At 60.8% G+C, this 25,586-nt stretch overlaps 2 protein-coding genes across 5 annotated transcripts in view; one reads left to right on the top strand and one right to left on the bottom strand.

Moving 5' to 3' along the window:
* The window catches only part of MYO7A (myosin VIIA), an 82,068-nt gene extending 58,015 nt beyond the window's left edge, over positions 1–24,053 (top strand). For all 4 annotated transcript variants that reach the window (XM_045817955.1, XM_045817957.1, XM_045817958.1 and 1 more), the window contains 21 exons: positions 274–393; positions 901–1,074; positions 1,937–2,164; positions 3,414–3,584; positions 4,755–4,872; positions 5,570–5,696; positions 6,833–7,002; positions 7,895–8,085; positions 8,722–8,846; positions 9,552–9,709; positions 10,642–10,795; positions 11,973–12,128; positions 12,596–12,701; positions 13,787–13,900; positions 14,872–14,959; positions 15,136–15,242; positions 18,212–18,397; positions 18,828–18,944; positions 20,053–20,136; positions 20,977–21,096; positions 21,670–24,053. In XM_045817955.1, the coding sequence (XP_045673911.1) occupies positions 274–393; positions 901–1,074; positions 1,937–2,164; positions 3,414–3,584; positions 4,755–4,872; positions 5,570–5,696; positions 6,833–7,002; positions 7,895–8,085; positions 8,722–8,846; positions 9,552–9,709; positions 10,642–10,795; positions 11,973–12,128; positions 12,596–12,701; positions 13,787–13,900; positions 14,872–14,959; positions 15,136–15,242; positions 18,212–18,397; positions 18,828–18,944; positions 20,053–20,136; positions 20,977–21,096; positions 21,670–21,759 (2,904 nt within the window). In that variant the 3' untranslated portion in view covers positions 21,760–24,053. The remainder of the gene's footprint in view (positions 1–273; positions 394–900; positions 1,075–1,936; positions 2,165–3,413; positions 3,585–4,754; positions 4,873–5,569; positions 5,697–6,832; positions 7,003–7,894; positions 8,086–8,721; positions 8,847–9,551; positions 9,710–10,641; positions 10,796–11,972; positions 12,129–12,595; positions 12,702–13,786; positions 13,901–14,871; positions 14,960–15,135; positions 15,243–18,211; positions 18,398–18,827; positions 18,945–20,052; positions 20,137–20,976; positions 21,097–21,669) is intronic.
* Positions 24,054–24,056: 3 nt separating this feature from the next.
* LOC123805419 (glycerophosphodiester phosphodiesterase domain-containing protein 4-like) overlaps positions 24,057–25,586 on the bottom strand; it is an 80,419-nt gene continuing 78,889 nt past the window's right edge. The window contains exon 17 of the mRNA XM_045817960.1: positions 24,057–24,368. Coding sequence (XP_045673916.1) covers positions 24,061–24,368 — 308 coding nt within the window. The 3' untranslated portion in view covers positions 24,057–24,060. The remainder of the gene's footprint in view (positions 24,369–25,586) is intronic.

Below are 25,586 nucleotides of genomic sequence, written 5' to 3' on the forward strand. Positions count from 1 at the left end.
TGGGTGAGGAGGGCTTGGGGTGTGTGAGGTGAGGCAGAAGGCAAGGCTGAGACTGGATCGTGGTGGCCTTGCTGCCCACACAAGGCATGTGGCCTAATTCCGAGGGCAGCGGGAGCCACGGAAAGCCGAGGGGGGCCGGGGGCAGATGTTCCTGAAGAGCAGGTCCTGGGTGTGGGTGGAGGGACTGCAAGCGGGGGACCCAGCGAGGCTGCTTGGATGGTCCAGGTGGGGGGCACCGAGTAGGGGTTCCCTCAGTGGGCCCTCTGTTTGCAGTTCCTGCGGAACTTCATCCACGGGGGACCACCTGGCTACGCCCCGTACTGTGAGGAGCGGCTCAGGAGGACCTTCGTCAATGGGACTCGGACGCAGCCCCCCAGCTGGCTGGAGCTGCAGGTGCACCCCGGCCCCAGCAGACGTGTGCACGTGCACATGTGTGCGTGCGCGTGTCTTGTGCCCCCCAAACTCCCTGCTTCGGGATTCTGTGGTTCTTCACGCACCCACCCTCGAGTTCTGGGGTCCCAGGCCTGTTGGGACAGGGAAGCTCCCAGCGGACAGCTGACTCCCATCTGCCGGCTTTACGGTCAAAGTGGCCCGGCCGGGCTTCCCTCTGAGCACGGTGGCTTCACTGCAACGTGGCTGTAAGGCGTTTCGTAGGGTGTTGTGATGGTTATGTGGCATGAGGGCAGAAGCCCCTGGCATGGGGCAGTGCCTAGCCTCCAGGCTGGCGAGCACAGCGGGGCCCCTGGCACCTGGGACATGGGAGAACGCCCCGGTGAGGTGCTGGGGTTCGGAGACTCCGGGGACAAGCCCAACCTCATAGGCAGCAGGGAGCCAGGAGCCCAGAGGGTACGGTGGCCTGAAGTGAAAGGATCCCCACAAACCCTCTTTGGTCACTCTCAGGCCACCAAGTCCAAGAAGCCCATTATGTTGCCTGTGACATTCATGGATGGGACCACCAAGACCCTGCTGACAGACTCAGCCACCACGGCCAAGGAGCTCTGCAACGCGCTGGCCGACAAGATCTCACTCAAGGACCGCTTCGGGTTCTCCCTCTACATCGCCCTGTTTGATAAGGTAAGGCTGGGTCTGCGGAGCCTCCTCCCGGCACCACTGGCTGCCCACCAGCTCCCAGCCCAGTGCTGCCACCTACTGGCTCAGGTGACATTGCGCAGTTACTTACCTCCCAGGGCCTTGGTTTTTTTTTCTGTTAGCTGGAAGCATCCCAAGCTCTGGCCAACTCTTTAGGATTGTGGAGCGCTCATAAACTCCTAAAGAAAAATTCAACAATGCAGTGCAGATTGAAGCCCAGAACTCGCTGCAGCCGTATGCAGCGAGGCCAAGGCAGTCCTTCTCTGGAGCTGGAGAGAGGCCACGGCAGAGATGGGCTGCTGGGACGTGCAGCCACTGGGCTCTCTGAGGTTCCCTTTCCTCATTTACAAACGGGGATAAGAGTCCTCGTCAGGTTGCTATGGTGATTTCTTTTCACTCCTCAGCGGCCACCTGGCACGTCTAGGCCTGGAGCCTTCTCTGTGGAGCTGGGCCTGGGGCGGGTGATTTTGCCTCCGCCCGCAGCCTCGTCACGCACAGCCGGGGTGTCCGCCCCACCCTGCAGGTCCAGGGACAGCACTGCATTGTCCGGCACAATTTGTCTGGAGTTTTCTCCTGTACAGACAGATACCTCGTGTTTCGGTAACCATTTGTCTATCAGAGTTTCACAAAAGCCTCACTTTAGGAATCTGGAACTCCCATGCGGCTGTGCGGGCTCCGAGCCATGGCTGGGGCCCAGGGGTCCCGTGCTGCTCTGCCCCCAGGTTCCCTGGGGGCCCAGCCTCTCTCTGAGCCTGGGTTCTGCACCCAAATGAGAGCGGCGGGCTCTCCGTAGTCCTTCCCCGCTTGCTCACCCCTCCGCTGGGTGACCTCCAGCCTGTGCCCACAGGTGTCCTCCCTGGGCAGCGGCAGTGACCACGTCATGGATGCCATCTCCCAGTGCGAGCAGTACGCCAAGGAGCAGGGGGCCCAGGAGCGCAACGCCCCGTGGCGGCTCTTCTTCCGCAAAGAGGTCTTCACGCCCTGGCACAACCCCTCGGAGGACAACGTGGCCACCAACCTCATCTACCAGCAGGTGGTGCGAGGCGTCAAGTTTGGGGAGTACAGGTGTGAGAAGGTGAGTGTGGGCGGATCTTATGGCTGGGCTTGCTTGGCTGGCAGTTGCCTTTCTGAGCTCGGGCTGAGCGGCACTGCCCGTGACCCGCCGCTAGCTGACGTGGAGGCTAGCGTGACCGAGGGTGGGGTGTCCCAGCCCCTCCTGCACCGGGCACTGCCTGCCGGGGCCAGGGCAGCGAAGGACCGCCCGAGCTCTGCCACGGGAAGGTGCTCCTGCACTGCTGTGCCAACAGCACGTACACAGAGAGGCGTGCTTCACGATTTGCTGTGTTGTTCTGGGTCTGGCACGACTCTGCTCGCTAAAGGAGTAAGCGATCCACTCATTAGATGCAGTTTGCGAATATGGATCCCTTTATCTCCTCCTGTGGACAGGAGCCATGTGGTTGCTTTGCTTGTGATGATGGTAACGATGGCTCTTGTGGTACCTAAGATTCGGCTGGTGGTTATGATGGAGGAAGGAGGATGGCGAGGATTGAAATCAAGGGGATGGTGGAAGCAGTGATGGTGTAGGTGGGGGTGGTGATGATGATGATGGTTTGGTGACAGTGGTGAGCTGATATTCAGGCAGCATATATCAATTGCTAAAATTCTGAAATACTTTGGATTAGTTGGAAAATATCTACTGCCTTTAAGGCACCCAAGAGCCTTTCTCTACTGCCCCTGCTGCTGGAGCCCCGGGAGCCCCAGGCGGGCAACCCTGGGGCTGTGTGCACCAGCTGCAGGCAGAGACCGGGCAACTGCCCAGTGCCCACCTGGCTCTGCAAAGCCTCTGCACTGTAGCCTCTGCAGTGTTCAAGCTTCGACTGTCCCTGGGGACGTAGTGATGGTGACGGAGTAGGTAGCGGTGATGCACTCCCTTCACTCAGACAGTCTCCAGCAGCACCCAGGCCCTCACTCTCCAGGACAGCCCCTGCCTGTGCCCTCACTTGTCAGCCCCAGTCCCATCTCACTGGATTGAGGATGCAGTGGCTGAGCTGACCCGTTCCAGGGGGTGGCTGGTCTCTCTTGGTCAGCACGGGTACCTGTAGTCCCAGAGGACCCGGGAGAAGGCAAGGATTCGGCCCTGCCGTGAAGAAGCTCATGGTTCCCCCAAACACACAGGAGCTCCTGGGGGATCAGCGAGAGCACGGGGTTCAAAGGCCAGGGGCTGAGAGCTGCAGGAGGCCGGGCCTTGGGGGCTGCGTTGTCTGGAAGGGCTTCCCAGAGGGCGTGGGAGTGAGGACCACACTCACACCCCTGGCCCGACTCAGGAGGACGACCTGGCCGAGCTGGCCTCCCAGCAGTACTTCGTGGACTACGGTGCCGAGATGATCCTGGAGCGCCTGCTGAGCCTCGTGCCCACCTACATCCCCGACCGCGAGATCACGCCCCTGAAGACGCTCGAGAAGTGGGCGCATCTGGCCATTGCTGCTCACAAGAAGGTAGGGGCTGGAAGGGGGCTGGGGCCAGGGGCTCTCCGGGAAGCTGGGACACGGAGGAAGCAGCTGGGAAGTCCTAGGCGTCCCAGCCCTCACCCGACACATCTGTCCCAGGCTGCAGGGGAATGGGACGGCACCCTTGACCTCCTGCTTCCCAGCACCCTTTCTCCACCGTGGACATCAGTTCACTCACGTCTTTCTGTCGTCTGTCCTGGCCTGGGTTCCAGGGACGCAGAGATAGATCACATCCAGCCCGGTGGCCTCCCAGGGGAAGGCATGGGCCCAGGGGTCCTGGGGGTCCCCCCACTGGCCTCGCTAGAGCTGCAGCTCAGCAGTGTTGGTACATGCGGGGGAGCTTCTGGGAAGGGCACTTCCCTTTCCACCCGTGGAAGCTCTGGCCCACCCTCCCGCCTGGTGAGCTTTAGGTCCAGGCCCCCTCGGCCCCCTTGCTGGAGGCCCCAGGCCCACAACCAGCCCTTCCACACTAAGGGGCTGCCCAAGTAGAGCAGGGTAGCCTGCTGGGGAAGGGGGCAATCCTGGCTGCTGGAGGGGACCCTGAGCCTCCCCACCTCTGGGCCCTGGTCGCGTGACAGCGGAGTCATCTTTGCACACAAGTAGCCGGAGGGCTCCGTAGACCTGTGGCCTCTCGCCCCCTGGCAATGCGGCCTCTTCCCACGCGCAGCTCTTTCCCTTCTGCCGTGAGCTGCTCGCAACCTCCACTCCTCCCGGAAGGCTCCCTGCACCCCTCTACGTCAAGGCGTGGCTCACCCCGAGGCCCTCCCGCCCCTCCAGAAGGATTCGTGTTCTCCTCACCCCTCCGTCTCTCCGTCCTCTCTGACACCCGTCACACCTCTCACACCAGCTGCTAAAGCCCGTCCATTCCTTGCACCTGTGCGGGCTGGCATTGTGGGTTTCCCTGTCACTCTGGGGAGTGGGGAGCTCCCTGTGGGTGGGACCCGAGTGCCCCTAGTAGGTATTGCTGTGGATGGAGTAAGAGAGGAGCGGGGGATGGGGCGGCCGGGGTGGTGGGAGGGGCGAGGCCACAGTGCACAGGCAGCATTGCAGCCCTGTGGCCACTCCCCGCCTGTCTCTCCCGGGGGCAGGGGCGTTTGATTTCCAGACAGACCACCTGTGATGTCTTTTTGGCCCCCGTCCTTATCTGTCCCCCTCCAGGGGATTTATGCCCAGAGGAGGACTGATTCCCAGAAGGTCAAGGAGGATGTGGTCAATTATGCCCGCTTCAAGTGGCCCCTGCTCTTCTCCAGGTTTTATGAAGCCTACAAGTTCTCAGGTACCCCCGCCCTGCTGCCTCCACACCCTCTTCCCGCCCTCACTCCAGCCCACGGCAGGGAGAGGGGAGGGCCTGAGACGGGTGCCCCCCGTCTCCTGCCTGTGGGGCTGCTTGGTTGCTCCAGGCCTGTGCACAGTCCAGCTTGGCTCCATGGCACGTAGTAGGTGCTCAGCGGCACACTGGCTTGAGCAACGGCATGAGCCCTGAGATCGTAAAGCACCTACAGAAGAGGGTGGCCCAGAGCACAGGCTGGGCAGACTCCGTGAAGCCGGAGTGGATTTGGCGACTCAAACCTGCAGGCCATCAGCTCAGCCATCCTTGGGCTGTCATTTCGGGGCACCTGCTCCGTGCCAGGCCCCGTGCTGGTGCCAGGCTTCATGCCATTGCCGGGGTCAGGCGGGGAACCTTGGGGCGGGGGGAGGCCAAGCCCTTCCATGCCCGCCTCGCTGCAGGGCGGGGACTTGTCCCAGGCAGCACGAAGACCAGGGGCGTGGGCTCCCACCCAGTGTCCCGGTCCCAGCGCCCCCTCCCGCTGCCCCCAGGCTCTGGCTTCCAGGAGGTTGTGCTGTCTGAGGCTCAGTCTCCATTTCTGCACAGTGGGAACCAACGTGCTCCCTGCCCTGGCAGCTGGGAGGACTCGGCAGGGCTGGGCCCAGGAGGGGAGGCCTCTCTCTCAGTGCCTCGGTCTCTGCCCCAGGTCCCAACCTCCCCAAAAATGACGTCATTGTGGCCGTCAACTGGACGGGCGTCTACTTCGTGGATGAGCAGGAGCAGGTGCTTCTGGAGCTGTCCTTCCCCGAAATCATGGCCGTGTCCAGCAGTAGGTCAGTCCCCGCCCCCGCACCTCACTTCTGTGCGGGGCAGGGAGCTGTTGAAGCCACACAGAGACCACGGCGGGGCGGGGCTGAAGCGCAGTGTCCCGAGTCAGCTCTGTGTGGAGGGAGACCCAGACAGACGGATGGGGCAGGAGAGGGCTCCCGGGCTTTCCTGCGGGTCACGGGGCCTTCGAGGGGAGTCTCCGCCTCTGCACAGAGGACGTCATGGAGGTGCAGGGCATGCAGTGGCCTGCCCTGGCCACACATAAATGAGCAGTGTGTGCGGGACTGTGCAGACCCCTCGGCCCCTCCCTCCTCACGGGGGTCGGGGGAGGTCTTTGCAGCGCATCCATGGTGGTTCTGAGATGGGCGTGAGTGGTCAGCACAGTGTGAGGCAGTCCACTGTGTATGGAGAGACCCTGGCCTAAAACTCAGGGGCCTGGGCGGGACTCGCCTCCATGTCCTCAGCCCTAAAAAGAGGTCTTGATACTTCCCTTCAGTAACTGGTGAGAAATAAACATTCGGTGGGAGAGCTCTTTGTGAACTGGAAGTGTGGAGCACAAGAGCGCAAGGGTGGGGTGGGTTCCCAGCAGTGCCTCCCCTTCTGGGGCTTGTACGGCCATCCCTGGCTGTGTCAACATGGGCCAGGGCTGGGCCATGGCCGCTTCTGAGCGGGCACATGCCAGGCACAAAGGATGCAGTGGTGACGAGGTAGTCCTCCCCCTCCTGATGCTTCAGTCGGGAAGGAAGGTGGATATTGAACAGGCCATGTTCAAGCAGGACCAGTGTAAGGAGGGCTGTACGACAGCAGGGAAGGCTTCCTGGAGGAAGGGGTATCTAGGCTGAGACTAAAGAGTGAGTAGGCATTAGACAGCAAAAGGGAAGTGGGCTGGGCCACCACAGGCCTCCCTCCGACCAGGTGTGGCTTTGGCCGGGCCACACCTGGCTCAGGCTGGGCTGTGTCTGACCTGGGAGGGCCAGCCCTCTTTGGCTGGGCTGTGCCTGACTAGGCTGGCCTTGGTCTCCTTCAGGGAGTGCCGTGTCTTGCTCTCGCTGGGCTGCTCTGACCTGGGCTGTGCTTCGCCTCATTCGGGCTGGGCAGGACTGACCCCGTCTGGGCCATGTTCTTCGTGTTGGTCCTGCAGGGGCGCCAAACTGACAGCCCCCAGCTTCACGCTGGCCACCATCAAGGGGGATGAGTACACCTTCACCTCCAGCAACGCCGAGGACATCCGTGACCTAGTGGTCACCTTCCTTGAGGGGCTCCGGAAGAGGTCTAAGTACGTGGTGGCCCTGCAGGACAACCCTAACCCTGGTGAGTGGCTCCTGGCACCGGCTGCCAGGCGCTGGCCAGGGTGTCAGGCAGATCGCACTCTGTGGGTTGGCCTGGCGGTCAGCGCTGCTAGTCCTTTCCAGACGCCCTTAGCTGCAGCTGCACCAAACAGCCAAATGCTGTGCCTTCCACCTGCGCTCAGTGGGGGATCTTACACTGCCTTCCTCCCTTCCTTTGGTCTTTAGTGCCTGTCCCCTGTCACTTCTCCAGGGGAGATCAGGGTCCTCCTCAGCGTTCTCCAAATACCCGCCGCCTGCAAATGACAGCAGCGGAAACAACCATCCCGACTCAGCATCCCCTGAGCCTCCCAGGCCCTGGATAGAGTGGGGAAAAGACAGAGAGGAAATGGACCCTGGGGGGGACAGGGGGTAGAAACAGACAGTGACAGTCCCGTGACAGGAGGGTGACCTGGGAAGGCCGAAAGAGAGGCCCCAGCAGCCTGGGGTTCAGGAGGGCGATGTGTGTGCATGTCTGAGGTGGTGGGCAGATCACAGACCGGGCTGGGGGAAGCGGGCATGTCTGGGAACTGCAGAGCTTGGTTTGGCAGGAGTGGGTAGCGAGGGGGGCGGGGCAAGACTCGAGGTGGAAGGCCAGGTCAAGAAGGCCAGCCCACAACAGGCCTCACGAATATGTTGGGGGGTGTGGGCTTTCTCCTAGGCCAACGGGGGAGCCGCAGAAGGCTTACGAGCAGGCACTTGGCCCACCCTGCTGGCCACACCTGAGTGGAGGGCCGTGGGGAGGTGGAGGCAGGGGACCAGGGGGCAGTGAGCAGTGGGGTGGGGCTGCAGTTCTGTGGCGTGAGGAGCAGCTTACGGGTGTTCCAACCCAGACTCTCTCTCTCCCCACGCTGGACCCCTCTCTCCGTGCCTCCCAGCCGGCGAGGAGTCGGGCTTCCTCAGCTTTGCTAAGGGAGACCTCATCATCCTGGACCACGACACAGGCGAGCAGGTCATGAACTCAGGCTGGGCCAACGGCATCAACGAGCGGACCAAGCAGCGCGGGGACTTCCCCACCGACTGCGTGTACGTCATGCCCACGGTCACCCTGCCGCCGCGGGAGATCGTGGTATGTGGACGGGGGCTCTCCCGAACCCCTCTTTGTCTGTCTTCTCTCCATGTCCGAGGGAGGGGTCTCAGTAAATGCATGGCCTGCAGCTTCTGTGAAGACGGTCTGGGGGCCCTAGGGGCCACAGCTTCAAGCTGGGGCAGCTTTCAAATGTGGAGAGGGGCCTAGCAAGCGCAGCCGGTGAGGAAGTGCCCAGGGGCAGGGGACGGAAGGGTAGTGGCGCGGGGACACCCCTCGCTGTGTCTGAGAGGGCAGCGAGGGCAGAGCTGGACGGGGTCCTGCTTCTTTGGGCCCCTGAGTGCAGCTCTGGGACTCAGAGCTCAGCTCTTCCAAGCAGCTCCCTGTTCTCTGGGTGGTCCTCACAGTCCCCTCCGGCCTCGTCCAGCCTTTCTGACGGACCCAGCCCGGTTCAGACTCAGGGCACCGAGGGGCGGGTCCTGAGCCCAGCTCGATGGAGGCAGCAGGAGCTTCAGAGGCCGCAAGGAGCTGAGGGGCTCCCAGGGTCAAAGTGGGGTGCGGGTAGCCCCACGGCGGCAGCCTCTCTGGCCCGGTCTGGAAGGCTTTGGGCTTTGCCGTGTTGGTCCCGGGAGCCCCAGGCGGAGAGCTGACCCCAGCCCCCTGTCTCTCGGTCTCCAGGCCCTGGTCACCATGACTCCTGACCAGAGGCAGGATGTCCTCCGGCTCCTGCAGCTGCGGACACCGGAGCCTGAGGTTCGCACCAAGCCCTACACGCTGGAGGAGTTTTCCTACGACTACTTCAGGTGAGAGGGAAAGGGGAGGGAGCCCCGGGCGGCAAGCTGGAGGCTTCTGCAACTCTCTCTGGGGGTGGCACAAAGCCACCCCACTTCTGAGGAGGGCCTGGGTCAGGGGCAACCAGAGGACAGCTTCTGTCTGCTGAGATGGCCCTTCTAGTGTTAGGTCATCTTATCCTCCCTCCACTGAAGAGGTCGTGACCGTGCCCACCCCAGGCGGGGTCTGGGCACTCATGACTCACAGTCCTGGTGGAGAGATGGGCCCAAACTGGGCAGCTGCGGTTCTGTGCACCCCTGTGCAATCTGCCACATTGTGACCCGGCTGCTGGGAACAGGGGAGAGGCTTCCTGGAGGAGGCGGTCTCTGAGCTGAGCTTGTAGGGGGTGACTCGGGTGGAGCACAGACCAAGCTGGAGCAGGGAGGAGCAGGGAGGAGTGGGGAGGAGTGGGGAGGAGCGGGGAGGAGCAGGGGCGGAGCAGGGGCAGGGAGGCTAGCGAGTGTGGCAGGGCTGTCTCTCACTAAGTGCTGGCCCCACGAGACTCTTGACTTTCCGGCAGAGAAGGAAAGGCCTAGGAGGCTGGCACTTACCCCAGGCCACAGGGCAGTGGGAAAGATAGGGGCCTGCTCCCTACCTTGGCCTCCAGAGATGGGGTGGGTGGGGGTGGGTCCCGACTTGGGAGTTGGCCTGAGCTGACCGTCCCTGTGCCTTGTCAGGCCCCCGCCCAAGCACACGCTGAGCCGAGTGATGGTGTCCAAGGCCCGGGGCAAGGACCGGCTGTGGAGCCACACGCGGGAGCCGCTCAAGCAGGCGCTGCTCAAGAAGATCCTGGGCAGCGAGGAGCTCTCGCAGGAGGCCTGCATGGCCTTCATTGATATCCGCACCTGGGAGCCGGAGTGGGGGGCGACAGGGTGAGGGCACTGCAGGGCAGGGTGGGGCTGGCCCCTTCTTCTGGGGTTTTATGTAGACACCCATTTCCTTCTGAGGGCCCAGCAGGGTCCTGAGCAGATGTGGAGGGATGCTGATGGAACAGCTCCACCTGTGTGCCGGGCACCTCACAGTGTGCAAAGGGCCACCTCAACCCCTGTCTCTTCTGACCCTGTTGCTTGGTTGACAGCACTGTGCCATGTGCTGGGCCAGGCCTGGGGACACAGTGGTGACCAGACACAGTCCCTGGCCTCAGGGGAGACACACTGACTAGGATCAGTGCTGTGATGGGTTGGCAGCACAGTGACCTGATCCAGCCTTAGAGGAAGGCAGGGAGGGCTTCCTGGAGGAAGTGGCATCTAGGCTGAGACTATAGGGGAGTTGGGTGGGGAGTGTCTCAGACAGAGGTGCATGCACAAAGATCCTGAGGCAAAACGGATGAGGGCTGTTTTAAGGACACAGGAGAATTCAGCACAGCTGGAGGACAGGCTCGTGAAGGCACCCTAACGATGGGCGTGACTCACGAAGGCTTCCCCAGCCCTGTTGAGAAGCTTGGACCGTGTTCTAGTGCCACGAGGAGGCCCTGGGCAGGTCTGGCATGGTTCAATTAGTGATTTGGACAGTGCATCCTGGTTGCTGTGAGCACTTTGGATATGGGGTTGGGGGCCAGAGGAGGCGGCTGGAGGAGTTGAGAGAGGGTGGGCAGTGGGCAAGGACAGCAGGATGGGAAAATAATGTCCATTTTCTAAGTGAGTGGCCTGAGGCCCAGGGCCACACGACTGGGAGGCAGACCCTGCGGGAGAGCGTGGCCTCTGGCATCCTGGCCAGGGCCTCCCCACCCCCACCACCGGCCGCAGCCCTTCCTTGACAGCTCCCCAGCCATGCTCAAGTACATGGGCGACTACCCATCCAAGAGGATGCGCTCCGTCAACGAGCTCACCGACCAGATCTTTGAGGGCGCGCTGAAGGCCGAGCCCCTCAAGGACGAGGTGTACGTGCAGGTTCTGAAGCAGCTGACGGACAACCACATCAGGTGAGCCCAGGGTGATGGGCAGGTGAGGGGCAGGCCGCCAGCCCCAGTGCCCACACTGAGGGAATCTCGAGGTCCACCACCCACTGGCGGGGAGCTCCCTCCCTCCCAAGGCAGCGGCTGGGCCTGCCTGGGAGCAGTCATTCCTCACGCAGAGCAGGGAGACCCCCTTGTGTCCTAGCTCCTCCGCGAAGAGGGTCAAGAACCAAGAGGTGTCAGCTGTGCCCTCCAAGTCCGCCCTCCACATTCAGCAGGCACAGCTTCCCCTGACTTCCCGCCACTCCTGACAGAGCCTCCCCCGGACCCCCTGCCAGCCCAGACTCTGCTGACACCTGCAGGTCTGCTCATGGGCCAATGTCGCTTCCGGCTTGGGCTGAGCTAGCTGTCCGCTGGAGGTTCTGGCTGGAAACTCTCATGGGCTAAAGGTGCTGGGTCCCAGAGGGTTTTGCCTTCCCACCGTCTTCTCCCTGCCGGGACCCCTGACTGCAGCAGGGGGACCCCAGACTCAGCTGCTCTCAGAGCCTGAAAGCAGCCTGGCCGGCTCCCCCCCAGGGGCCCACACCCCCAGCCCCTGCCCAGCTCCTTCGCTCTCTGCAGCTCTCACTCAGGGCCGCACATCAGATCTTCCTGCCTTCATCAGACCTGTGTGCGTGCGGCACCCACAGCCAGGAAATCCTCCCACCTCCTCTGCATACTGGAATTTGTGTCTTCCTTCAAAGCCTAGATCAAATGCCACCTCCTCCTAAGAGCCCTCCAAACTTTCCTCCTGTCAGGCCTGAAGGAGCCCAGGGGCTGGTCTGACTCAGTGCTACTCAAACAGTAATTGAGTTAAAGAGCCTCTGCCAGAATAGAAATTGCACACCGCTTCCTTCATAGGAAAGTCTTGCTAAGGAAAAACACTTAGCTGAACCACATACAGTGCTCGGTGACACAGCTGGTGTTCACTCTGGCATGAGCACCCCAGCTCCACGTGGCTGGTGACTGCGTGGCCCCTCGCGGGTTGGCTGGCGACACTGCGTAGCACTGGTTGGCTGTCAGGGCGGTGCGTCTGTCGGTGCTCAGACAGGGGTAGGGGTCAGGCCAACGTGCACTGCTGCTGAGGGGCGTGCACCCCGGGTGGTGCTCAGACCCTGGGGGTTGGCCCGTGGCACCCCCACCGGACGCCCCCCTCTCCCTGCAGGTACAGCGAGGAGCGGGGCTGGGAGCTGCTCTGGCTGTGCACAGGCCTCTTCCCACCCAGCAACATCCTCCTGCCCCACGTGCAGCGCTTCCTGCAGTCCCGCAAGCACTGCCCGCTGGCCATCGACTGCCTGCAGCGGCTGCAGAAGGCCCTGAGGTACAGCGCCCGCGGGGCAGGGGCAGCGGGCACAGGGTGGGGGCAGCCCCGAGACGGCTCCGGCCACCCCGGCGTGTGGGACGAGTCCCTGGGACAGGAGGACATGACCGCATGGCGGTCAGACCCATCCCTGGGGTCCCCTCGCTGCCAGCTCGAGGAAGGTCACAGCACCCAGAGCCTGTTCTGAACACGGTCTGAGCATCTGGCTGCTCCGACGGGCCTGGTCGCACGTTCACGTCTCCCAGGGACTGTGGGAAGCCCCCTCCGTAGCCCTGTGTGGTGGGCGCCGTCACCATCCCAGTGTGCGGATGGCCCCTGGAGGCTCTGAGAGGGTCAGTGACTGTCCCCTGGTAGGAAGTGACGGACAGGGAGTAGAAGCAGGGTATCGTGTCTCCAAATTTCCCTCCGTTCCTCACCTCGTGAACCTGCTGCTCCCTGACCTTGCCCCGTCTGCCCCCTGGTTTTAGGAACGGGTCCCGGAAGTACCCCCCACACCTGGTGGAGGTGGAGGCCATCCAGCACAAAACCACCCAGATATTCCACAAGGTCTACTTTCCCGACGACACTGACGAGGTGAGGGCCCCTGGCCTCTCAGTCCATGGGCCCCTGAAGCCCCAGCCCCTCAGGACACAGGGAGCAGCCCTGATGCCTCTTCCTCCTGTTCCTCTGAGGAGTCGGGGCTCCGTGGAGAGGCCACAGACCCACTGAGTCAGGAGCCCCTGGGTTCCTGGTCCAACCTTGCGTCACCTTGGGCAGGTCCTCCCCTGCCCTGAGCAGCTCTGCCCGGGCACCAACTTCCTCCTCCCTCCGAGCTGAGCCCTGCACTGGCGCTGCCTCCCTGTGCCAACTCTGTTTCTGGGTGCAGCCCGCCTGCCCCCACCCCCAACCCTCCCCTGTCACCCTGAGCCGTTTTCCTCAGACCCCATCCTTCCTCCCCTCCCCTAACCTGGTCAGGGTGGGGCATTCCTGCCACCCCTGTCCCCTTGTCGAAAAGTCCTGTTGTCCTTCTGTCCCGCCCACTCGGTCAGGCTGCCTCCTGGTCACACTCCTCACCCCGTCTTGGCACCTGTCTCGCTCAGGTGAATGAGTCCAACACCCAAACCGTTAGTTTGAAAGCAGTTTTAAAATGCACCCAGAGACCAGAGACACAGAAATGACAGAAAAACGGCTGAGACCCTTTCCTGTCCCCTCAGCAGAAGGTTCCACGGAGGCCCCCCGACACCCCGACCCTGCAGTCGCACCCCTCCCTCCATGTAAACTTCCCCAGACCCCCAGGCCCTCCCAGCCCAGGCTGGGCTGCTCCCCCTCCCTTTTGTTCTCCTCCCCTTTCTGGAGGTTGCTTTCTTCTTCTCGGGTCTGTCTCCTGTGTGCTCCCTTGGCCTCTACGGCACTCGTGCTTGCACAGCCAGACCCAGCACCCTGGTGGCCGAGGCTGAGCACGTTTGCAGGGCTGGGGAAGACCTGATCTGGGAAGGCCCAGACAGAAGTTGCCTTTGCATTTCTTAAGTGTTATGCCTGGCTCTGGACCCACGGGGAGCCGCCTCCGAGGGGGCGTCTTGCATAGGAGGGGGTTGGTCTAGCTGGAAGCAAGGCTAGAGCTGTGTCAGGGGCCCTGCCAGAGCCAGTGAGCCCCGCCTCCGCTCCGTCGCACCCCCTAGGCCTTCGAGGTCGAGTCCAGCACTAAGGCCAAGGACTTCTGCCAGAACATCGCCGCCAGGCTGCTCCTCAAGTCCTCTGAGGGATTCAGCCTCTTTGTCAAAATTGCAGACAAGGTGAGTGGTTGTCTGCTGTTGGTCTGTCTGCTGGGAAATTGGCTGGAGGCAGAGGGGGCAGCGAGGGCGGGGAGAGAGGCGCAGGAGGGAGGAGGGAGAGGAAGTCCCCCTGGTGTGTGGCTCCCTTACTGTGGCAGCTGCCCTGAAATTGCACCCCTGAGGCACCGCACAAGGACATAGCCTCACCCCGGGCCCCTCAGCCGGCCCCCACACACGGACCTCCCAGATGTGATCTGACTGCTCCTTGGGGGCCATCCTGAGGCCACTTAACCCTTGAAGGGGGAGTGATCATTCTCACCTAATAGATCCCAAAACCTGAGCTCTGAAAGGTTAAATAACTTATCCAAGGTGGCACAGAAGGGACTGAGGTCTGGGTGGGTCAGACTCCAAACTGCAGGCCCCTGCCGCCATCTCTCCCTGCCTGGTCCCACTGCTCTGTGCCCAGAGCCAAAGGCCCAGGGTGGAGCCCCTGCCCGCGGGGAGGCCTCCTGACCAGCTCAGGTGGGTCAGGGGCTCCCTACTGTTCACTCCTGGCTCCCTGGGCACCCATGCCGCCTCCTCACTTTGTGACTGTCCCTGGGCCAGACGCGGGGGACGCAGAGGTGACCTCAGTGAGGTCCTGGACCCAGGGTGGCTCGGAGCCACAGGAGGAACAGGACGTGGATGCTGGCAGCTGTCCAAGGCAGGGACTGGGCCTTGTTCTCGGCCTTTCCCCCTGGGGCCTTGGGCAGCGCTCAGCAGATCTCTGCGGAGTGACAGAATGCAGTGACTGTCATTCTGGGCAGGCTGCATGCTGAGACACTCCACATGCACCGTCGGGGCAGGGTGCGGCTGGCCCATGGGCACCCCTTCTGGCTGCCAGCGAGTCCTTCTGGAGAAGGGGCCACCAGGAAGTCCTGGGGCAGGGGAAGGTCAGAAAACTCAGTACTGCTCGAACTAAAATGCGGGGACTGGAATGGCCACTTCCTTAGGTCATCAGCGTGCCTGAGAATGACTTCTTCTTCGACTTCGTGCGGCACCTGACAGACTGGATAAAGAAAGCGCGGCCGGTCAAGGACGGTAACGTGAGGCTGGGTCCTGGGATCCTCTGAGGCCTGGAGCAGGTGCCACACCACGACGCCCACCTGGGTGGGACCTGAGCTAGGGCCTCCTCTGGGGCTGGTGCCGGTGCCGGGTGTGGGCATGCCTTTGTCCAGGGACCCTCTGGGTGACAGTCCGGCTGCCCTCTGCCACAGGGATTGTGCCCTCGCTCACCTACCAGGTGTTCTTCATGAAGAAGCTGTGGACCACCACAGTGCCAGGGAAGGACCCCATGGCGGACTCCATCTTCCACTATTACCAGGTGAGCCGCCCAGCGCCTCTGCTCTTGCTCCCTCCCTGTGCTGCGGCCTCATGTAAGCGCAGAGGTCTGCTGGCCTCACCGGGGCGGCCGGTAACAGCTGAGCCTTGAAGAGATTCGTGTGGGGCCCCCACCCTCCAGCGGGGTGGCGTCCAGCCCCGACCTCAGATCCTTCTCCTCCCCAAGCTTCCAGCCCTCAGGGGCTCCGCAGTGTCTTCTGGGCTCCCGAGCCCCGTCTGTGCAGGCCTTTCCTTTGGTGAGGGGCCGCCGCTGAGTCCGAGGTTCTGTCGCTGCGCCGGGATGTGTCGGAGGCCTCAGTCCGTGCGTCCCAGTGCAGGCAGGCGTCCTCGGGGGCAGGAGGCGGGCAGAAGTGTCACCTGTGGAGCCTCTGTTGTGTGTCTGGGGGTTTCACTCATTCTGTCCTCCCAACAAGCCCCAAGAGGTAGGCTTGTCATTCCCATTTTACAGAGGGAGGAACTGAGACAGAGTTCAGGTGGTGTAACTGGGGTCACAGGGCTGATGGAACTGGGTTTGGTTCCAGGTCTTCCTTACTGCCCGCGCAGTGATCTTTTCCGGGGGACCCAGAGTCCCATTCTGTGGGAGAGACAAACAGGGATGCTGGGCAGGGGGGGGCGGGGGTGGCAGGATCGTGGCTGCTGCCATGGCGATGTGGCGAGGACCTTGGCCTGGAGTCAGAGGGCCGCCCTCACACAACTCCAGGCTCTGCCTCTCCCCACACCGCCCACCCTCTCGCCGCGGCCCATTTAGTGAGTGGCACCATCCACCACCAGTTTCCATGAGGCAGCCTTGACACCTCCCTCTCCCCGGCCTCCCAAGCCGTTCACTTGATGCCTGTACCCCCTGAATATCTCTGAGCCCCCGCTCGCTCGCCGCCCCTGCCCCACCAGCGTGGGTCAGTCTGCATCTCCTCTCCTCTGGATGGCGCCTGTGGCCGCCTTTCCTCTGACCTCCCCGGTCGTCTCTGTCCCCCTCAATCTGTCCCCACGGTGGGGTCATCGTGCTTCCTGGACCCCTGGGGCGCCAGTGCCCTGAGGGTGGAACCGCAGACCCTGCTGGTGGCCCTGCACGGGCCCTGCCTGCGCCCTGCGCCGCTGCTCATCTGGCCCCGGGGCGGCGCCCTGCTCGCTGCAGCCACACCATTCCAGCTCTCCGGTTTGCGTCGGCTCCCACAGGCACGCATGCTCTTCTGGGGTGCTCTTCTCTCGGTTCTTCCCCTCTTCACCTACGGAGCTTTCAGGTGTGAATTCAGTCATCTTATCTCTTCTTTAAAAATTACAGTTTACATTTAATATCATCTTGTATTCATTTCAGGCCCACAGCCTGGCAGCTAGGCAGTCAGCCCCCAGCTCCATATTTCCAGTGCCCGCCTGGCACCGTGCGTGGTCACTGCCATATCGTCGACTCTGTTCCCTGTGTCGAACTCTGCACCCCGTGCCTGTTCTGCGACTGCCAGTCTGTGCTTCTCACCTCCTTCTGCTCCTCCCAGTCCCCAGCCTTCCCCTTTCCTCTGGTGACCACTGGTCTGTTTGCTGTCTGAATCTGGTTCTGTTTTGTCTGTTCATTTATGTTGTTCTTTAGGCTCACACATAAGCGAGACCATATAGTATTTGTCGTTCTTTGACTATTTCACTCTGCATAACGCCTTCTAGGCCCCTCCATGCTGTCGCAAATAGAAAAATTTTGTTCTTTTTTATAACCAAGTAGTATTCCATTGTATATACATGTACCACTGCTTTTTCTATCCACTGGTTTATTGATGGACACTTGGGCTGCTTCCACTGCTTGGCTATTATTGGAAATAATGCTGCAGTGAACATAGGGGTGCTTATGCACTTTGGGATTAGTGTTTTGGGTCTCTTTGGATATATTCCCAGAAGTGAAATCGCTGGGCCATAAGGCAGCTGTTTTTTATTTTTTTGCAGAAGTTCTAGACTGTTTTCCATCAATCATCTTCCCTTGAGAGAAGTCTTCCCTGTCTCCAAGGCTATATCAGATCACTTGCCTTATGTTCTCGCAGTTCCGCACAACTCAGAGACCGGAAGTGCACCTTGGTTTGGTGTGATGGTCACTGTCTGTCCTTGCCTTGACTACAAGTCCCATGAGAGCAAGGAGGGTGCACATTGTTGCTTAAACGGCTTGGCTCATAGTAGATGCTCAATGAGTATTTGTTGGCTTGGTGGATGGGTCAGTAGGTGAGTGGGTGACTCTGTGGGTGGAGGTAAATGAATTTATGGATTGCATATTGGTGAGTGGATGGGCGAATGGGTAAGTGGGTGGGAGGGTGGACATATGCAGAAATGGGTGGGAAACGGGCATGGGTGGGTGGACCCACATGGCTGGGTGGATAGGTGGACGAGTGGGTGTGGATGGGCAGACAGGGTGTGGCTGCGCAGGGTGCACGAGTCTACGAGCAAGTAAATGAAGAAACGGGTGGGTGATAATTGACTCAGCTCTCAGCAGCACACCTGCAGGCCAGCCTCGGTTTCCCTGTAAGGCTCCAGGAGCCGGTGGGCAGTGCTGGCCCTTTAGAGGCCCCATCTTCGCTTTTGAGTCAGCAGACTAGCTCCTCATCCCCTGTTCCCCGGTTCTGGGTCTGGAAGTTGGAGGTGGGGGCCGGGCTGGTGCTGCTGACGAAACCAGCCGGTCTCAGAGCAGAAGGAGGCCGGCCTGAGAGGCTTTTCCCAAGGACGCCCAGGCCCAGGAGGCCAGAGGTCCCCAGCCGGTCACTCTGAGTGTCTTCACCTTTGAGATGGGACCGCTCACCGCACTGCACTGTTATGGGGGAAATGACGTGATGTGCATGCACAGCTCTGATTTCCAGCTGCTGCGTGCTGGCGCTCTGCGGCCACGGTCACCGTCTCCGTGCATGGTGCCATCTGCCCTTGAGGAGCAGAGTCAGGACCGCTTCTTCCAAGTCCCTCCCTCCCCGTGACCTGCTCTGTCTCTGGCAGGAGCTGCCCAAGTATCTCCGAGGCTACCACAAGTGCACGCGGGAGGAGGTGCTGCAGCTGGGGGCACTGATCTACAGGGTCAAGTTCGAGGAAGACAAGTCCTACTTCCCCAGTATCCCAAAGATGCTCCGGGAGCTGGTGCCCCAGGACCTCATCCGGCAGGTCTCCCCTGACGACTGGAAGCGGGTGAGCACGGGGAGGTAGTGGGGACAGGGTCCCCACAGCCAGTCTCCGGGCACCCCAGGGGTCAAAGGGGCAGGTGTTGGCCAGCAGACGAGGAAAGTGTCTCCTGTGGCCCCATATGTGACAAGGCCACTGTCCCGTCCCCTCCTGCTTTAGTCTGCAGTCTTTCAGGCAAAGGACCCTTTCAGCTGGCCACTGGCAGTAATTTGCCGTGTCCTGGTGACCGTGGTGTCCTGACCTGACTTAATGGTCTTCGACCTGCTTGCGTGGGGGAAGGAGGGCGAGAATCCATTAACTGGGCTAAGGGAGGTAGCGCCTCATGGCCGCCAGGACCCCCACCCTATGCCTGGCCCTGCAAGGCCGGTGACAGCTGCTGACCGTGTGGACGGGGCAGGAGGGGCGGGGAGAGGCCTCTGACCCACGCCCTCCACAGTCCATCGTCGCCTACTTCAACAAGCATGCGGGGAAGTCCAAGGAGGAGGCCAAGCTGGCCTTCCTGAAGCTCATCTTCAAGTGGCCCACCTTTGGCTCTGCCTTTTTCGAGGTGAAGGTACGCCGTGGGCTGATTCTCAGAGAGGAGGAAGGGGGCGAGGAGTGGGGACGAGAAGGCACAGAGATCCTCCCAGGGCGGTGGGCAAGGAGAGGAGGGAAGCACCTCAGAGGGTCTCAGCTGGGTGACTCGGCGGAGCCCAGAGCCCCGGACCCTGTCCTGGCACATGCAGGGGCCAGCACTCAGCCCGGCAAGGGAGGCAGGAGTGCACACAGGCTGGGGGCATGGAGGGTCGTCTGTGGGGACCTATTGTCAAGGTGGCACAGCCAGGGAGGCCCACCCAGACTCTGAAGGTTGAGGGGGCTTCCTGGAGGAGGCAGCACCTGAGCTTTGCAGGGAGACTGCGGGGAGGAGGCTCCTGGCAGCCAGCATGAGCATGGCCCCAGAGCTGTGAGGGCTCAGGCTCAGGCAGAAAGAGCAAGTGGTTCAGTGTGGCTCGGCACAGGGTGTGAGGAGAGCCGGCTGCGGTGAGAGGTGGGTGGGCAAGCAGGCGGGGGTTTCTCCTGCAGGTGGTGGCCAGCCCTGGAGGGCTCTGGGAAAGAGTGATGGGGCCAGAACCGCGCTCTGCCTGCAGGGTCGGGGGTGGGTTCGAGGGGCACAACCAGGGCAGGAGAACGGTGGAGAGGCTGGCAGGAGAGGAGGAGGGGATAGGTGTGGACGGGGACGGAGGATGGCCGGCTGCACGCCGAGGAGGGGAGGCCTTCACAGAAGCCTGGCTGTGGGAGGGACGGAGGGAGCTAGACAGCTGGAGGCAGGGTAAGGTTCAGGGAGGGATTTTTAAGGTGAGAGATGTTTGGGCTGAGAGCGGGGCCAGTAAAGATGCCTAGAGAAGCAGGAGAGAAGGGTGAGGCTGCTGCTGGGGAGAGTGGAGGATGGGTTGTGTGGGGACCCATGAAGGGGTTTGGGGCGGCCCTGAGGGCCCAGCAGAGGCGGAAACCGTGAGTCACTGCAGGGCTGCTGGCACCGCCAGACCCCTGGCATGGGGGTGGGGGTGGGGCGGAAGGAGAGGTCAACTTAATCCTGGCTGGGGGTCTTCATTCCTGCTCCAAATGCACATAGTTCTTCCCGCGCTGGTCCCCCGTCTGATGGTTTTGGCTTTCTTTGCTAGCAAACTACGGAGCCAAACTTCCCTGAGATCCTCCTAATTGCCATCAACAAGTACGGGGTCAGCCTCATCGATCCCAGAACTAAGGTGAGCAGTGATAGGGCTGGGACTACAGGGCGGCCGCTCCCCGGATCCTCGCCCCGGAGTCCCTGCCAGCTCCCGGCCCCGCTCCGTCTGGCCCCCTCCGTCCGCCCTCTCGGCCACACATCTTGAGAGGCCATCTGTCTGCTCTGCCCACGGCTCTTCTAGAGAAACTCACAAACACCTTGTCACGCGGCCCGGCGAACTCTGTGTAGTGCTTGGCCCTTCAGCATCATCAGATGCTGCCGCCCGTCCCCAGGGCTCTCTGCCCGTCCTGGTCAGGATGGCGGGCTGTGCTGGGGGCTGAGGCTCATGTCTATGGGCCAGGGCAGCCCTCACCAAGGGTGCCAGTGACCGCCGCCTTCCCCTGGGCTTCACCTGCCCACTTTCCTGGTGTTTCTCGTCTCACCCTTGACCGTTCCTCTCAGCCCCTTCCACGGGCTTCCTCTCTTGCCAGCCCACACATACTTTGTTCCCCAGGGTTTGGTGCTGTCTTCTTGTCTCTTTCCTCAAACTGTCCCTGGACCATCGCCTCCTGGACTAGTTTCGTTTCCTTTAGGCCTCCAGTGTTTCCAGGTCCCGTCCCACGTGCCCAGCAGTTTCCTGGACTTCCCTGGGTGTCCCGCCTGCTGGTCCCAGCCGGGGCACAGAGGGGGAAGGTGCCTGCCTCCCACAGCAGCTCCATGCCCGGCTGAGCCGGCCTCTCCCTTCCTGCTCCTCTTCCGGGGGCCCGAGGCCTGTGGTGCGGGTGGTGTCTGTGGGCTGGAGCTGAGGGGAGTGAGGCCAGAGAATCCAGGCTATGCAGCTTCACACTTCCTGCTCCCCCCCCCCCCGCCCACCTGCCAGGACATCCTCACCACTCACCCCTTCACCAAGATCTCCAACTGGAGCAGCGGCAACACCTACTTCCACATCACCATTGGGAACCTGGTGCGTGGGAGCAAGCTGCTCTGCGAGACGTCGCTGGTGAGCGCTCCTCTCGGGGCCTGGCAGGTCCCCTTGCCTCCCCTGCAGCTTCGGCCACTCTCCCAGGCCCTGGAGCAAACACGAGGAGTGTATGGCTGGGCCTGGGGTCCGGATCAAGGGTCAGGCTGGGGCCAAGGTCAGGTCAGATTGAGGCTCAGCTTTAGGTCTGGGGGCAGGGGCTTAACCTGGGGCTGAGGAACAGATCTACCGTTTGAGTGCCTTCGGTGTCTCAGGAGCCTTCAGCCCCTGAGTTCTACAGTAAAACCATTCACAATGAGGCCTCCCAGACTGGGCTAGGCTTCCAAGGCACAGCTCAACTGGCAGAGCCTTTATAGTCATCCTTGGATGTGGGTGTCCAGGACTTGAGGGTCCCACAAGCTAGGGCCTAGGGTTCTAACAGCTCAGAACCTTAGACGCCTCACTGGATGAGTCCCACCCAGTGCTGTGCACCTAGGGAGACAGAGTCCACCCCGGACGGGGTTCTGCCTAGTGTCCGGGAGCTGTGCTCCGGGTCTGAGTGGGCTGGCCCTGTCCCACTCTGTGCCCTGTTTATCTTCTTGCCACCGTTTCCAGGGCTACAAGATGGATGACCTCCTGACGTCCTACATCAGCCAGATGCTCACAGCCATGAGCAAACAGCGGGGCTCCAGGACCGGCAGATGAGCACTGTGGAGGTGGCACTGGCTCTGTCTCTGCTCCCCAGGCAGCAGCCGGCTCAGGCCCATCAACTTCCCCTGCAGCTGGGGGAAGGCCTTGGCCATCCCAGCAGGGAGGCTGGGCCAGCGGGCCACCAATGACAGCACCAGTGTCGACTCTGGCCCTTCTTCCAGATGGGCGGCCTTGCTGGGACGCAGAACACCTCTCCGGCCACCCCTGAGGCCCCGGGGCTGGATTTGGTCCTGGCTCGTGGTGGCCTTCCCGGCTGGAAGAGCCTGTGTTCCTTGTACGCTTTTCTCGTCTCAGACCGGCCCGGCCATGTGACCACCTTGGACTTTTCTCTGCACCACTGGGCCAGAGAACCAAGAGGACGACCTTGAGCTCCCTACTGGGAGCAACCAGACCAAACCAAGACCACTCGGACACCCGAGGGCCTGTTTCAGCTCCCCGAAGTCCAGGATCCTCGGCCGGGGTGAAGGAGACAGACCACTTGCATGCACTGCGGTGTGAGTGCTGAGCCCCCGCTTTCCCGGTCACCTCAGGACATAAAGCCCGTGTTCCACCCTCTGGCCCCGGAGTGTCTTTGCTGGAGGTGCCGGGGGAGAGAGAGAGTAGGTGGGGACAGGGCCCTGTGTGTGTGTGTGTGTGTGTGTGTCCTGTATAACTCTCTCCTTGGCCTGTGTGTGCAGGGCCGAGCTGGTGTGGGTTTGGGACAGGGGTGCTTGAGCCCAAGGTGTGTGTTAAAGGAACTTACAGGGACAGGCTGAGACCGAGGCAGGTTGCAGAGAAGTGCAGGACAGCAGCCTGGGAGGTGAGGGGCCGAGTGTGGTGGGCTGGGGACCAGCTTTTGAGCCTTAACTGGAGCCAGTGGAGCCAGAGGGGCCCTTGCCTCCTGCCAGCAACAGCTCCTTGGTTCATCAAGAAACCCCTGAGAACCCTGAGAACAATGCTGCCTTGGGCTAAATCTGTACATCCAGTGGGTGCCTGTAAAATGTTACTGTGTGACCAGGATGGAACAACCGAGTTGGACTGTGACCTGGGCGGGTCTGGGGAGGGGGCTGCAAACAGGGAAGGTGGGACTTGGGGCTGGGATGAGCACCTACAGAAGCGACAGTGGAGAACCCCCTTGAAGTGGGCGTGCTTGTGACCTGCCTCAGGGTCCCCCTGATGCTCAGCAGAGCCAAGCCCTGCTCGCCCTCACACCCCCACATGTCTGGGCTCACCCGCCACCTAGGTGCCCAGCCACCCCACAAGGGACTAGTCCTGTTCTTCCCAGCTGTCTGTGGGAGATGAGGGGCTGGTGGTGGACATGGAGGCCCCAAACCAGGCAGCCCCACTCTCTGGGATGACCACGTGGCTGTCCAAGACCACCCTGTGTCCCCAGTGATTACACAACTCCTCAGTCAGCCCAGGATAAATCGGAGCCAGGAGGAAGGCACCGCAGTGGTCTGCCCTCCTGCACCATCATATATATAGATGGAGATACTGAGGCCCAGAGACCAAGTGTGAATAGGTGGTGGTCACCTCCTGGAACTCAGGTCACTGCTTCTACCATTGCTCTGCCTGATAGAAGGGGCTCCAGAGCCTTGTTTGGGCTTTAGTTTCCCTTCAAGGCCAAAGGTCATCGGGTGGGCTCGGGATTATGCCCATCATGCCACTGGTGAATCAGCCAACAGCAAGCTGTTAGGAAGCGGCCCGCTTCACAGTAGACCACAGGAAGTGCAGGTGGGGCACAGTCCTTGCCCCCGACTCACGCCCACACCACCTCTGGTTTTCTGACTCGGGCCAGCATCACCTGTACGCTCATCCCATAGTCTCTGTCAGCCTGTCATCACAGAACGGTCCGAAGAACACACCACTCCCCTCTGCCTTCCTGAAAGGCTGCCTTTATTTACATGCTGATGTCCACCCCAGCTGCCCCTCAGCAGTGGGTACTGTGAGGGGGGAGGAGGAGACAGGCCCTGCATCACCCAAAGAACACCGAGCTCCAACTGCAAGACCACAGCGGCTGTTTTCCCTTGCCTGTGCGCCGGAACTGCAGCCTTTATAAAGAGGCTCAGCCGGAACGCGCTCCTGAGCCCCAAAGGCTCTCCCGAGCTCCTTTCCTGACTGTCCCACCACCCCTGCCATGAGGCGCAGAGAGGAAGAATAAGATGTGGCCAGTTCTTTGAAGACAGCCTGAAGGAGAAGGGCATGCCAGATATGGTGGAAAACATCATCAAACAGGCTTATTGGGAGAATTCCACAGTGGGGGTCTTTTCAGGTTCTGTTTCAGGATGAGGGACCTCCATGGAGGGGAATCGTGGTTCATTTGCTGTCAGGCACTGCAGGTTGGACGGTGGCCTCGGTGTTGGCCCCATAGGTGGGTGCTTGGGTGGGCTCAGAGGCCTCCTTGGTGGGCGTCCGTTGTATGAAGTTGTCTGTAGGCATCGGTGGTTTGGGGGTTTCCTGGACCGGCCTTGGTTCTCCTTCTGTCTTCTCGGAGCCAGGGAGACCTGGGGAGGGCGCTGCCGGAGTCTGAGGGCCTGCCCTCGCTTGTGGGGGAGGCTCTGGGGCCACGGTCAGAGCTTCTCCTCTCTCACTTTTTCTCCTTTTGAGGCTTATATTCTCAACATCTATGGGAAAGAAAAGACAACAAAAACCAGACAAATGCATAAACGGATTCAACAAATTCTTCAAATGTCACTGCTCTAGTCTTTGCTGGTCACGTGGTGAGGGCCTGGTCATCTTTAAAATGTCAGTGCCTCCCCGCCGTCTCAGGGGTTTCTCCCTCATCCTGGCTGGCCCTCACACAGACTCTGTGCAGCTTTATCACGGCTCACCAGCTCAGCACGGCGCTGAGTCTGCTGCGTCAGGTTCTGGCTCCCCAGGGAAGCCCTCAGAAGACAGAGGCTGACATTTTCTTAAAGTCCATGCATTTCACAACCATTGCTTTAAAAAAATAAGCACTCCTCTATTAGAACAGGAGTTTTGTAAGGACAGAGACTTTGTCTGCTCACCACCACGTGCACAGTGCTGCCACACAGTGACTTTTATCTGACGGACTGACAGGAAAAACAGTGGAGACGTGGTCCGGCAATGGAGCTAGGAGTTTGACTCTTACCGAAGACTAATTAAAAACTGGATAATATATAAGACCAAGAAAACATCTTAAATTATGTAAGAATTTATAATATGGGGCCCTAGCTGGTGTGGCTGAGTGGACTGAATGCTGGCCTGTGAATCAAAGGGTTGCCAGTTCGACTCCCAGTCAGGGTACACACCTGGGTTGTAGGCCAGGTCCCCAGTAGGGGGGGCGCAAGAGGAAACCACACACTGATGTTTCTCTCCCTCTCTTTCTCCCTCCCTTCCACTCTCTCTAAAAAAAAATAATAAATCTTAAAAAAATAATTTATAACATGGGGAGAAACTGTGGGGCCAAAATCTAGAAGAAAGTGAGAATCCGAAGCAGTAAGGCCAGAACTCGTTTATTTTTACCCTGCACGTAATTTCAGTCTTGAGGAAACAGGTCCGCACATGAACTTCATCTTCTGTCAGCCTCACAGGAGGAGGGACAGTTTTTATGGCTCCTGAGTTGAGTTTTAGGTGAACTGGACTTTAGGACAGATACCTGTGATACTAGGTTTCTAATTCATGAATGTTGTGTATTGCTCCATCTATTTGGGTCTTCTTTCCCAGTAAACATTTGTAGTTTTTGGGTTTTATGCTGTTATAAATATTATTGAAAATTGTTTAAGGTTTCTAATGACTCAGGGCTACTATGTAGGTATACAGTTGATTTTTCTGTGTGTTGACCCTGTATCCTGAGACATTCTTAACCCACTCACTACTTC

The sequence above is a fragment of the Phyllostomus hastatus genome, unplaced genomic scaffold, assembly GCF_019186645.2.
Source record: "Phyllostomus hastatus isolate PE091 unplaced genomic scaffold, TTU_PhHast_1.1 phas_scaffold_317, whole genome shotgun sequence".
NCBI lineage: Eukaryota > Metazoa > Chordata > Mammalia > Chiroptera > Phyllostomidae > Phyllostomus > Phyllostomus hastatus.